We start from the raw sequence: 14506 nt of genomic DNA on the forward strand, positions 1-14506 counted from the left end.
TAGTTATTCAAAGCTCTTTCCCTTAGTGTTCATCCAGTGAGTACTGGGAGGTTTTTGTGTTGTACAATGCACCATAGAACATCACCTTAGCAACCATTTACAATTTTCAGACACCTTCTAGTTATCATTTAAAGAATGAGCAAAACATTTTTTTTCTGAGATTAACTTGGATTTAATCACAAGGCGCTTGATATTGGGTGCTTATCAATAGTACATCCAGGAGAATTGGCCATGGGTATGGGGTGTAGGGGTGTGTGTTTGTGTTGGGTGGGGGTGCTTCGCTGACAGAGGTACCAGCAGTAACTAATGGGCTTTGTCTGCCTTTCCCATCGCTTGGGTGGGGATCGCAGTTGAAGTGAAAGATTCCATAGTGATGCATTATTCCCATTATTCCCATGTAGGATTGATTGGGTAAACCAGATTTAACAGCTGCGTGGTTGTGCAGTCTAAGGGAATTAGCCATGTTTCTAGCAGATTGATGAGGTTTTGCCTGCTGGTTCTCAAGCAGGAAATGTGTTGGGCTTCCAGTGCTGTGGAATTTATGTCCAATTTCTGCAGTCAATCTCACAGAGACTTGTGGAATTGGAGAAATTAAATCAGGATGCAAGTTTAAGGGAAGGGGTAATGCTTGGTTAATGCAAGAGAAAAGTACTTAACGAGTTACCGTTCTGAGTGTCTAATTCTCTTCTCCGAAGTTGTATATAGTCTACCTTATTTTACTACATTTTAGTTCAGAATTCTCTTCAATGCAAAGGACGTGGATTGGCTTTAATCAGTGTTTGATTTAATTCCAGGTCATTGTGGTCTGGGTTAGGTAGATTAAGTAGGTTTCTTTCGTTTTGGGTAATATCTAGAGGCCCAATTTCTCTCTTGGATTTGTAGAGTTGACTTTCTTCTCAGAAAATGAGTTACAGGGCTCAAACTGGATTGTGTGTAACATCCTCTAAATGTCTCACAAATACCACTGATACCCAAATTAAGGTCTTCATTGTTGTTGGCATACAATACCCACACTGCAAATGTTAACATCATACTAAAGTATCAGCGTTCCTGATCTCGCCATATGTTACCATTGAGTATTCAGCCAGTACTTTAGCAATTGAGAGATTGTAATGATACGCTCTCCAGTGTTGCACATTTACAGGTAGATTGAACAATCGGCCTAGTGGATTCGCTGTTTTTCTTCAGGGTTAACACACAAGTAAATAGACAGCCTCATATTGCCTGAGGAGGTGACCTGTTTTAACATACCCCCCACCCCTCTCTCAATAAACCATGTAAACCAGGTGTGCGTTTAATTTGTTGTCAAAAACTACATTTCACACTCCAGCTCCTTTTTAATTTAACACTGTAGAGGGAGTTCCAGGTAGACAGATTGATATCTAGAGACACTTCAAGCTATTATCTGTGCCTCACAAATGCCCACCTCAACAGACGGCTTGGGGCTTCGTGCTGTAAATGAAAGGCAGAAAACTGACTGCTGGGAAAGAGGGACACACAAGTTTACCCGTGCGGAGCAGAGGGAAGCCTCACCAGTCGTTCCTCTTAGCAAGCTTTTGAACATATTCCCCAGCAGTGTTTGAATTAAAAAGCCAATTAATATGCCACTTGCGTAAATGAAGCATTAAGTAATGCAAGAAATGTCAATTGTCCTCCTCATATGGGGAAAAAAAGGTTGAAACTCTGAGTAACAGATGTATTCTAGGGAGAAACAATTAGTTGCAAGGAAATGTTTGAATGCCACTAGCTAGGTTTCCATCCAATTTGCGACAGATTTTCAGGCCAATATTCTAAAATCTGCATAAAACAATATGCTCATTTTCCTACCAGAGACGTTTCCATCAAACTTGCTTTTTGCGAATAAAAGGTTGTGTGCTATGACGTGGTGCACATAAAAAGTACTTTTGCGGTTAAATTCTCTACAAGTTAGATGGGTTTCCACCACATTTTCAGCTCTACTGATGGTTTTGTCATAAAAACTGTTGCGTTAAATAGTGAATGTGCCCACTCTAGTCTTGGCACGTGCGCTCTAGCCAACAGCTGGCAGATACATGATGAGGTAAGAGTGATATTATTTGTATTTCTCAAACGGCAGCCAAGCATGTCACCAGAATATGACCCTCAGTATTGATTGGAAAGGAGCATCAAGCTCATCACCTTGCATGTTCGCCAGCATATTCACCACCCTGTAAAGTTCATCATAACTTATTTCATCTGTAGCCTAATAAACTGCTTCTCGAGTGGTAGTGGGAGGACCACTATGGAGCCAGATAGCTACCAAAAGATGGAACGTACGTATCGTTAGGATCGCAAGAAAATCCATACGTAAATTGTTAGGATCGTAAGAAAAGACATGAATGAAACATAACTGTTAAATTGGATCTGTAAACATACAGATGTTGTTACGACTATGAATAAACATTTACATGTTCAATTCTTACTTTATGTCTCCCTTTACTCGGTTAGATATATTTGTTGTATGTACAAACTTTTGTCAGAAATGTGGCATCTGCAAAGAACATGAACCGAGCATAGCTAGTTGAAGTTGGCTCGTCAATCAAGCAACTCTAGCGCAGATGTTAGAGTTTCTTTGCAGCTTCCGGTTTCATTTCCAAAATAAAAGTCTAGAGTCTGTTTTAGAACGGCAATTGATAACGACGTTATAGCAGTAGATGGCGTAGTATAGACTTGGGCCTTCAGCAACTGACTTGTGTGAGAATGATACTATAAAGACACAGAAGAGCCTTGTCTAGAATAAATGCCAGAGCTGCAAAATAGAAAGTAATATGATTTAGGCTAGGCCTATACCACCATCTAAATATGCAATGCTGTTGTGTGTTATTTAATGGCCATATAATCGCATTTATTTGTATGGCTGCGTGGGGCTACTGTGGTGATCATGTAACCTAATGAATCACACTTTTTCCAGTATTTTTGAGCACGGACTGTAGGCCTTATATTAGGCTTTTTGACTACATTAGTGAATTCCACTCTGTATGTAGGCTTGCTATAGCCATTTGCATTACACAACCACATCACGCAGAGGCTATATCCATATTAATAAATTAGACAAAACAACATATTGATTCAGTCTTGGCTATAACCTGTCCTGAGCAGAAATAGACAAGGAGTCCCAAATGGTCAAGACTATCTACAGCCTATTCTTATTGACAGATCTATTTTCCCGATCAGCCACTGCATGTGCTTCTTCAACTATTTAGTTGAACATGTATTATTTAGAGGCTATATTTAGAGGCCTGTGAACTAGGGTCTCTTTTTAAGGGGCCTATAATAAACAGTTATAAAACACAAATGGAGTTCTAAAATTATTCCGCAAGACACCAGTACCCAAAATGATAGCCTAAATTGCAATGCCTACAAGTTGAGGGACTATTTTTTTTATTTGTATAGGCCTAAAATAAACAGTGAATTATTAAAATGATTGGCTAAAGAACTTTGGAGAATTTAGATAATTTTGAATACACACATGGATTTAAATACACACTCGAGAGTATGCTGACTGGTTGCATCACTGCCTGGTATGGCAACAGCTCGGCCTCCATCCACAAGGCACTACAGAGGGTAGTGCGTACGGCCCAGTAAATCACTGGGGTCAAGCTTCCTGCCATGCAGGACCTCTATATCAGACGGTGTCAGAGGAAGACCTTAAAAATTGTCAGACTCCAGCCCCTCTAGTCATAGACTGTTTTCTCTGCTATTGCACAGCAAGCGGTACCGCAGCGCCAAGTCTAGGTCCAAAAGATTTCTTAACAGCTTCTACCCCCGAGCCATAAGACTCCTGAACAGCGTAATCAAATGGCTACCCAGGGTATTTGCATTGACAAATACTCCCCTCTTTTACCCTCCCCTCCCCACTTTTACGCTGCTGCTACTCTGTTTATTATCTATGCATAGTTGCTTTAACTCTACCTACATGTACATATTACCTCAATTACCTCGACTAACCACATTGACTCTGTACCGGTACCCCTGTATATAGCCTCATTATTGTTATTTTACTGCTGCTCTTTAATTATTTGTTTGTTTTATTTTTAACTTTTTAACTTTCTGTTTTTTACTTAACACTTATTTGTCTTAAAACTGGTATTGTTGGTTCAGGGCTTGTAAGTAAGCATTTCACTGAATTTGATTTGATGCTGTAGAGATACACCTAGCGGACTGAAACTTCACTGTTGAAGGCATAATACAGCTAGTGCTATCTAGACTTGCGCTGGCAAACAAAATCATTATATTAACTTCCTAAATGTGAAGTAAACTCAACTGAGTAATAGAGAAATTAAATCAAATCCAATTTTTATTGGTCACATACACATATTTAGCAGATGTTATTGCAGGTGTAGCAAAAATGCTTGTGTTTCTAGCTCCAACATTGCAGTAGTATCTAACAGTTCACAACAATGCATACTAACTAAAAGTAAAATAATAGAATTAAGAAATATATCAATATTAGATTGATTGAGCAATGTCAGAGTGGCATTGACTAAAATACAGTAGAATAGAAATATATACATATGAGATGGGTAAAGCAGTATGCAAACATTATTTACACATTATTAAAGTGACTAGTGTTCCATGATTTAAGTGGCCAGTGATTCCAAGTCTATGTATATAGGGCAGCAGCCCCTGAGGTGCAGGGTTACGTAACCGGGTGGAAGCAAGTGATGGCTATTTAACAGTCTGATGGCCTTGAGATGGACGCTGCTTTTTAGTCTCTTGGTCCCAGCTTTGATGCACCGGTACTGACCTTGCCTTCTGGATGATAGCGGGGTGAACAGGACGTAGCTCGGGTGGTTTATGTCCTTGATCTTTTTGACCTTCCAGTGACATCGGGTGCTGTAGGTGTCTTGGATGGCAGGTAGTTTGCCCCCGGTGATATCTTGGGCAGACCGCACCATCCTCTGGAGAGCCCTGCGGTTGCGGTTGGTGCAGTTGCCGTACCAGGCGGTGATACAGCCCGACAGGATGCTCTCAATTGTGCATCTGTAAAAGTTCGTGAGGGTTTTAGGGGCCAAGCTAAATTTCTTCACCCTCCTAATGTTTTATTTATCCGTTATTTTACCAGATAAGTTGACTGAGAACATGTTCTCATTTGCAGCAACGACCTGGGGAATAGTTACAGGGGAGAGGAGGGGGATGAATGAGCCAATTGTAAACTGGGGATTATTAGGTGACCATGATGGTTTGAGGGTCAGATTGGGAATTTAGCCAGGACACCGGGGTTAACACCCTTACTCTTACGATAAGCGCCATAGGAGGGGCGTGCTTCCTCTGATGTTTCCTGAAGTCCACAATCAACTCCTTTGTTTTGTTGACATTGAGTGAGAGATCTTTTTCCTGGCACCACTCTCCCAGGGCCCTCACCTCCTCACTGTAGGCCGTCTCGTTGTTGTTGGTAATCAAGCCTACCACTGTTGTGTCGTCTGAAAACTTGACGATTGAGTTGGAGGCGTGCGTGGCCACGCAGTCATGGGTGAACAGGGAGTACAGGAGGGGGCTCAGAACGCACCCTTGTGGGGCCCCGGTGTTGAGGATCAGCAAAGTGGAGGTGTTGTTTCATACCTTCACCACCTGGGGGCGGACCGTCAGGAAGTCCAGGAGCCAGTTGCAGAGGGCGGGATTCAAACTCGGGGCCCCAAGCTTAATGATGAGCTTGGAGGGTACTATGGTGGTAAATGCTGAGCTATAGTCAATTAACAGCATTCTTACATTGGTATTCCTCTTGTCCAGATGGGATCGGCAGTGTGCAGTGCGATGAAAATTGCATCGTCTGTGGATCTATTGGGGCGGTAAGCTAATTGAAGTGGGTCTAGGGTGTCAGGTAAGATAGAGGTGATATGATCCTTAACTAGCCTCTCAAAGCACTTCATGATGACAGAAGTGAGTGCTACGAGGCGGTAGTCATTTAATTCAGTTATCTTTGCTTTCTTGGGTACAGGAACAATGGTTGACATCTTGAAGCAAGTGGGGACAACAGACTGGGATAGGGAGAGATTGAATATGTCTGTAAACACTCCAGCCAGCTGGTCTGCGCATGCTCTGAGGACACGGCTAGGGATGCCGTCTGGGACGGCAGCCTTGCGAGGGTTAACAGGCTTAAAATGTCTTACTCACAACGGCCACTGTGTTATCCTCAAAGCGGGTGAAGAAGGTGTTTAGCTTGTCCAGAAGCAAGATGTCGGTGTCCATAACGTGGCTGATTTCCCTTTGTAGTCCATGAATATCTGTAGACCCTTTCACATACGCCTCGTGTCTGAGCCGTTGAATTGCGACTCCACTTTGTCTCTATACTGACGTGTTTCCTGTTTGATTACCTTACGGAGGGAATAACTGTATTCTGCCATATTCCCAGTCACCTTGCCTTGGTTAAATGCGGTGGTTTGCGCTTTTAGTTTTACACAGATGCTGCTATTTATCCACGGTTTCTGGTTTGGGTAAGTTTTAATAGTCACAGTGGTTACAACATCTCCTATAAACTTCCTGATGAACTATTTAATACCTATTTCCAGTTTATGTGAGTCCCCGTATTTGTCAATGTTATTCTCAGAGTCTACCTTGAACATATCCCAGTCCACATGATCAAAATAATCTTGAAGCATGGATTCAGATTGGTCAGACCAGCATTGAATAGACCTTAGCACGGGTACTTCATGTTTGAGTTTCTGCCTATAGAAGGAGAGGAGCAAAATGGAGTCGTAATCAGATTTGCCGAAGGGAGTGCGGGGGAGGGCCTTGTAGGCATTTAGTAAAGTTGAGTAGCAGTGGTCCAACGTTAACTCAGGGAGAGTACTACAGTAAATGTTTTCATAGAACTTCGGTAGCGTTTTCCTCAGATTTGCTTTGTTAAAATCCCCAGCTACAATAAAAGCGGCCTTGGGATATGTGGTTTCCAGTTTGTATAAAGTCCAGTGTAATTCTTTGAGGGCCATCGTGGTATCGGCTTGAGGGGGAATATACACAGCTGTTACTATAACCGAAGATAATTCTCTTGGGAGGTAATATGGTGAGCATTTGTTATCACAATCACACCATGAGCATTTAATCATTAAACATACACCCCAGCCTTTCTTCTTCCCGGAGAGTTCTTTATTCCCGTCGGCGTGGTGTACTGAGAACCCAGCTGGCTGTATGGATGGGGACTGTATATCCCGAGAGAGCCATGTTTACGTGAAACAGAGTATGTTACAATCCCCGATGTCTCTCTGAAAGAAAATCCTCGGCCTGAGCTTGTCTACTTTATTATCCAGAGACTGAACATTAGCGAGTAATATACTCTGAAGTGGTGGATGGTGTGCATGCCTCCTGAGTCGGACTAGAAGTCCACTCTGAATACCTCTTCTCCACCGGCGGTGTTTTGGAGCAGCTTCTGGAAAAGTTAAATTGCCCTGGGGGAATACGAACAAAGGATCCAATTGGGGAAAGTCGTATTCCTGGTTGTAATGCTGGCGAGTTACCGCCACTCTGATATCCAAAAGTTCTTTCCGGCTGTATGTAATAACACAAAAAACAATTGTGGACTAATGATGTAAGAAATAATACACACAAAAACAAAATACTGCACCAATTCTTAGGAGCTAGAAGCAGAGCTGCCATATCTGTTGATGCCATCTTTTAACTTGAAAACTTGAAAACGTGCAGGATACCTATTTCCAGTTTCCCTGACTTCCGATTTTTTTTTATACTGTGTTATGCTTGTTAGTGTTTCACTCATCACAGGCCGTTTGGTGTATGTTTTTTGTTTGTTGGTGAGATGAAACTGCTAAAACTCTGAAAGGTATTATTGTACGTCAGAATTGCAACACAATATTGGTTCAAGCCTAAAATGTTAGTCTGTAATCATAACATGGTGTTTGTATGTTCACAGATAAAATTTCACGTTTACATTTCATGTTTTATGCAGGGATTTTCTTACAATCCTAAGGATATGTACATTAAACCTTTTGGCAGCTATCTGGCTCCATATACCACGCAACATATCATCACGTGACTCCAAGTTTACTTCGATATGATGGTTATTAGGCTAGATCAGTGGTTCTTAACCTTGTTGGAGGTACTGAACCCCAACAGTTTCATATGCGCATTCACCGAACCCTTCTTAATTGAAAAAAAAATCTAATTCAAAGCATAGGTATATATTTGACTGGTGCACAAAATGAACCGTGCATCAACATCACTGTGTTCAAAGAACAAAATCATCAAAACATTTTCATACAGATTATCATTTTCACACAAAAACAAAAACATAATAATGAATATTTACTGCAAATCAGTGTGACTTCTTCTGTTGCCTTTCAGAGACCAGTTCAGAAATGCGCGGCTTCACCTTGGCAAGTGCCACTCTCATGTAATTTTCGCAACAAAGTCTGTTCCTTTTCTTAGTTTTTATGTCCAGCATCCTCGAAAAGGATTGCTCGCAAAGATATGTTGTAACAAACGGTATGAAAATCTCCAGAGCTTTCTTAGCAATAACAGGGTACGTTACCATTTGTTGACACCAAAACGTTGAAAGCGTTGTTGTTCTGAAGAATTGCTGTTGGAACCTGGCTCTGCTGAATTTCAATGATTTCATCGAGGTATTCATCATTGACATCTGTTGTCTCAACACTAAACGTGAACGGCTGTCTCACCCATGCTGGATATGACTCTCTTGTAGGGAAGTATCCGTCGAGAGACTTTGCAAGCTCATCTAAGTGCATGGCAATTGCTTGCTTCAGTTCAGCGGGTACAAAAATGTCTCCGATTCCAGATACATCTTCGATCTTACTTACACAGTCGTCCAGCAGGGGAAAGTTTGCAAAGTTATTGTTCTCTGTTCGTCGTTTCCATAACGGTAGCTTTTTTTGAAAAGCCTTCAGGTTTTCCTCCGCTTTGATGATGTTGACCTCACCGCCCTGCATCTTTTGATTGAGATGATTGAGAGCTGCGAAGATATCGGCCATGTACGCTAAAATGAGAATGAACTCAGAATTTTTGAAGCAATCTGCATGACAATGTTGGTGGTCTTGCAAAAACAGGGCTAATTCCACACGCACGGCAAAAACACGATTCAGCACCTGTCCCCGGGATAACCACCTAACGTTAGAATGGTACAGAAGTACCTCGAATTCAGAGCCCATTTCTTTACACAGCTCACTGAAGATGCGATGCCGCAGAGCACTAGTTCGCACATAGTTCACACATTCAACTACAATTTTTAATACTTCTGCCAGTTTTGGAGGCAAGGTTTTTGTTGCCAAAGCATGCCTGTGCAGAATACAATGCGTAACAATGATGTGTGGTGCATTGGCTTTCACTAGCGCACCAAAACCAGACTTTCTTCCCAGCATGACTGGAGCTCCGTCCGAACAAACTGCAGAAACCATATCCCACGAAAGATTGTTGTCTTTGAAGAAGTCATCCACAAGTTTCTTCACATCGGCTGCCTTAGTTGTTGTTGTAAGAGGCTTACAAAATAAAAATTCTTTCTTTATCACGTCGTCTTTCACATAGCGCACGAATACAGCAAGCTGGCTTAGATTGGAAACGTCTGTGGTCTCGTCGAGTTGAAGGCTGAATTTTGCCGGGCTTGAAATCAGATCTGCAACTACTTGAGCCAAGATGTCTTTGCTCATGTCCTCTATTCTGTCGCTGATGGTGTCATTTGAAAGAGGAATTTGGGATAACTTAACTTCGGCCTCTTTTCCCAGCATGATATTCGCCATCTTCAACACAGCTGGTTTTATGAGTGTTTCACCAATGGTGTGTGGTTTGCCCTGCTTTGCGATCAGGTAAGTAACTTCGTACGATGCTGTGAGGATCGGTTTGTTGATGGGTACAAAGCCGAGAACAGGCAGAGTAGCCTTTTCATCTTCATCGAATCTGGCTCTCTTCACCTTGAATTCAGCGAGCGTTGTGTTCTTGTATTTTCCATCTCCATGCAGCTTAAGGAAGTGTTCTCTTAGTTTTGCCGGTGCTAGACTAGAATTGCTCAACTTGGCATTGCAAATCATGCAGTTAGGACACTGACTCCCATCACGTTCGGTTATACATGTAAATCCATATTGTACATATTCGTCCGACCACTTTCTTTTTTTGCTCGACATATTAAGTATGAAGGGATTAAAATATTAAGAAAGAAATCACAAGAAGTACCATCACCACAGTCACAAACTGAGCGCACCAAATTCCCTGCAGCACAGATAGGCCAAGCGATGTAGCGTGATCACCTGCAGCCAATGATGGCCAAGCAGAGCGTGTCATCACGAATCATATGAATCGGATGTTTGTCTTGACCTCCGCCGAACCCCTGAGACTGACTCACCGAACCCCTGGGGTTCGATCGAACCCAGGTTAAGAACCACTGGGCTAGATCAATATTTGCACATAAAGGCGTTTCCACCGTAATTTCTCGCATAATTAATTTAACTTCCATAAAAAGATCTCACTATGTCAAACAAGCAAATTGTCTGTCAGCATTTATACAATTCTACCGGGATTTAATGTTTCCATCAGCCAGGAAAATAATTCATCTGCATGAAATGACTGGATGGAAACGTGGTTAGTGACAGAACTTTTTAACACGTCTTGGTTGATTGTGTTTGGAAATTATAAAGCTGAAAAATAAACACTTGTAAAAATAAGTGTTTGAAGGTTTTTTTTAAATGTATTTTATTCCCAGTAATCCCACAGGAGGCCTATATAAACCAAACAACCCTCTTTTTTTAGCCTCTGACAATGTTACGGTAGTATCAGTAAGCTATTCTGGTTAATGACATTGGTTTTAAAAAAAAATTATCATGCCAATTGGTGGGCCAATATTCTTCTAGTGAAATGTCAAAAAGAGTTCATTCAGTAGACCTATCTGTTTTATCTACACAAGGTTTTTAATTGGTGCTGGTATTGACTGGTAGTAATTAACATGGTCTGAATATTTGATTTTCTGGAATGTTTGTTTACAGCGCCTTGTCTTTGCATTCATTCAGTACCATAAATCGTTGTTTTGAGCACCATGATATTAACAGTTCAAGAACTCCTCACAAAGCAATCCACATAAATATGTGTTGCTTCTCATAACCAAATTACAGTCACATAGATGATAGTCCAATAGTGCTGCTAGATATTTTTCGCCATTTCCATAAAATGGAGGACTTTTAGATTATGTGCATCAAGTCTATTGCTGATATACAATGACTATGTCTATTTCATAATGTATTTCAACATAAACTTTGACTATAAAGGTCAAACTTCAAATCGTAATTGAAATTACATTGTAAGTGCACCTGTTATAGCCTACCTGGTGTGTTATATGTAATTATACACACATTGACACGCATGTATAGCTATATCAAAATCAGTTCCATAGGATGCGTTTAGATTGTGCTTTTATTTCAAAACACTCATAGCCCATGGACTCCAATTCGTGACTTGGCGGTAACAAATAAAAACAACTCAAAGGAACTGTTCAGGTTGATTCAGTGCAGTTTCCCAAAGTTAGTTTGGCCTCTCTCCAGCTGAGACTGTATTTTATCCTGGGTTTAAAAGCCGATTTACCATGGAGATTTATTTACCCATGTCCTCTGCGCGTGCCAAGTCATCCGACGCCTGCGCAATTCCGCTTTTTGGTCCAATCACTTGCTCACTCTCAGGAGTGTCACACCTCTTTTTGGACATTCATTAAAAAAATAGATCCTGAGCACGAGCTTTGATGCCCGGAGCCATTTGTGTAAATACATTTGGAATTGAGAGAAACAGTTTCAGGTTGATGTATTCAATTAATGCCACCCCAAATCTTTTTCACAAAGGCTGTTTATTATACATCTGGTTAATGAGAGTTATTTAATGAGGTGGTTTCACTTTTTACTAAAGCTAGTAAGTAAAAAAGTACAAGTTCGAAATAAACAAATGTTAGCATTGTTTTCATGTTGGCAACACGTAGGTGTCTTCATTTGCCAATAACCCTTCCAATACTCCCGCCTCGCAACTGCTGTTCCGCTAGTGTTCTCCGAGGATGACAGTCCAGTGGTATCTCCGCCTTTCCATCGTGCACTCCCTCCCCCCTTCTCCTAGTCACACATTCTCAATGTAACTCCATCTGTAGATCACTGGTCATATAATCGTCAACAAAAGGAATAAAGGACCATACAGCAAAGAAAAAGGAAGAAGGAAATAAAGGCAAGCGATGCTATCTTCTGACAATACCTCATTCTGTTTGAGAGCGCAGCAGGATGAATTTAATCTTCTCAAGATTATTGGCATACTTTTACTTCGGATTCCAAGTCATTCTACAGTTCTACATCGACCCTTGTCACCTCCATCCCCAGCCGTGTCACATTCTGGCGCAGATAGGAAACACCGTGCGCCTTGGTGCCCTTCTGCCCACCCGCCAGACGGCCAGGGTGCAGGCTGCCCTGAACCGCGCCCTCGCCGGTCTCGCTCAAACTGGGGACAACTTTCTACCTTTCAACCTGAGCCTGGAAGTGGTTCCCCAAGAGCCAGCAAAAGGAGACCCCGAGTCCCTTTTCAGGTGTGTTTGTCAGGCTATCGTTGTTCAAGGGGTCTCCGCTGTGCTCGCCTTCCCCCAGACCCAGGAAGAGATCGTACAAGTGGAATTTATGGCTTCATTTTTGGAAATACCTTTTATAAGCATCATTGAATACGGAGAGCCTCTGAAAACACAGGTAACGCATTTACATGCAGTTTTGTCACAGATGAAGTTGTCTATACAGTGTTTGTTGTCAGGTAACTTTGGCAATTCATATGTCTATCTGTGCGTTATGTTGTGCCAGTGTGCGCAAAAAGTGTCGCGCAGCATTCACCCCCCCAATCGAAAACTAGGGTAGTATGTGCAGTTAACAGGGTTTTCTGGAGATCTAGCTTTATATAATACATGTGTGGATATATATATATATTATGAAAAGAGCACGTGAATACAGTTGCAGTAGTCTTATGCCGAGTAGCCACTATTTTGTCTCTCCAACGTGCCTTTTTCGATTTCTACCCCCAGTGTCAGGGTTTTGGTCCTTATAATATGACATTCTCCCTCTGAATCTGACATTTTGTTATCAAGGGAGATTTTATTCAAAAGTAGGTGCAATTATTGAACTGATCACATACAAGGTCTGTCGCGGTAGAGCACTGTGCGAGAGGGCACTGGTTGTAATCCAAAAACGATTTCCATCATAGGCTATACTTTCCATTCCGTCCTGAAGCCATTCGTTTCTCATTTATAAGTGAGCAGAATACATTGCCAATGTATATGTTTGCATTTGGGCCATAATGTGATTATGTGCTCATTGTGCTGTGTGAAATGCTGTTGTCCACCGCAGACTCACTCGTAATGGTTATTGATTCGCCCTATATGAATCTTCTTGGTCACATGGAATGAGCTACAGCTAATCAGCATATTATTGCAACACAAGAGGCGTCATCCGAAGGCAGAGTATTTGTTTTTGTTTTCTTGTAAAACCTAGATTAGCCTTCTACATTTTTACATATGACAATACATTTTTTTATTTTAGCTTTATTTAACTAGGCAAGTCAGTTAAGAACAAATTCTTATTTTCACAATGACTTGACAATGACTTTTTTTTACCTACCTACACACACTTCCATCTGCATATTATAGAACGTCAGTGACTTCGGAGCAATGTGAAGCAACGTGACTGTCATGGTAAAAAGGCTCCGCAATGATTTCCCTCAAAATGTTGCATATCGGTAACTTCTAGAGAGACCATGACATTGTTCATTCGCCTTGTTGATAAGGGACAAGGCCGTGTACTTGAGAGAATTTCACCATCTTTCATTCAAAATGTCTCTGAAAATATGTATGATTTCACAGTGTAAGTGGAGTTGGTATTGCTATTTCCCTTGGCATGCAAGGGAGACGATTCGCACATAAATCTTGCAAATGATAAGATTCCTTTTGATCACTGCAAGCTCGGGGCAATTCTTGGGGAGAGCTTTCCCTCAAATCTGAGAGAGAAAGCGCGGCAGGGGTTAGAGTTTGAGACACAAAACTGAGAAGTGCAGTTACAGTATGCCTATACTGATTGAAAGCTTGCACTCTTGTCTCATTTTGTATTCATTTTGCCATCAAAATCAAGATCACACCACAACAATGGCTAATGTTGCATCCTGCCCTGTCTTTCAGAGAGTTTGATCAGCACCACATGAGATGACAGGGGGTTTGGCTGGGCTCTGGCAGTCTCTGTCTGACCCTGCAGGCCTGTCATGCTGTATCTAATGCACCTGTCCCAGGTTTAAGATACTCCTGAATAATGGTGACAGTTCCACACCACCAGCTGAGCCACCCCAGTCAGTCAGCCAGTCAGTCAGTCAGGCAGCCTGCCATAGCATGATTTCTCAGAGAGCTCACTCTGGCAGTTCCAGCAGGAGTCTCTAGCTGTGGCTCTCTTATGGTTGTTCTCTGTCTCTTTCTGTCTGTCGGTCTGTCACCCTCTCATTGTCTCTCTCTGTCTCTCGGTTTCTCTCTCGTCAATGGATGCTACCC

At 41.8% G+C, this 14506-nt stretch overlaps 1 protein-coding gene across 1 annotated transcript in view; it reads left to right on the plus strand.

Moving 5' to 3' along the window:
* The first annotated feature begins 12028 nt into the window (after positions 1-12028).
* Positions 12029-14506, plus strand: part of LOC118381688 (glutamate receptor ionotropic, NMDA 3B-like) — a 121948-nt gene continuing 119470 nt past the window's right edge. Inside the window, exon 1 of the mRNA XM_052475803.1 lies at positions 12029-12674. Coding sequence (XP_052331763.1) covers positions 12222-12674 — 453 coding nt within the window. The 5' untranslated portion in view covers positions 12029-12221. The remainder of the gene's footprint in view (positions 12675-14506) is intronic.

Source organism: Oncorhynchus keta, chromosome 22, assembly GCF_023373465.1.
Source record: "Oncorhynchus keta strain PuntledgeMale-10-30-2019 chromosome 22, Oket_V2, whole genome shotgun sequence".
NCBI lineage: Eukaryota > Metazoa > Chordata > Actinopteri > Salmoniformes > Salmonidae > Oncorhynchus > Oncorhynchus keta.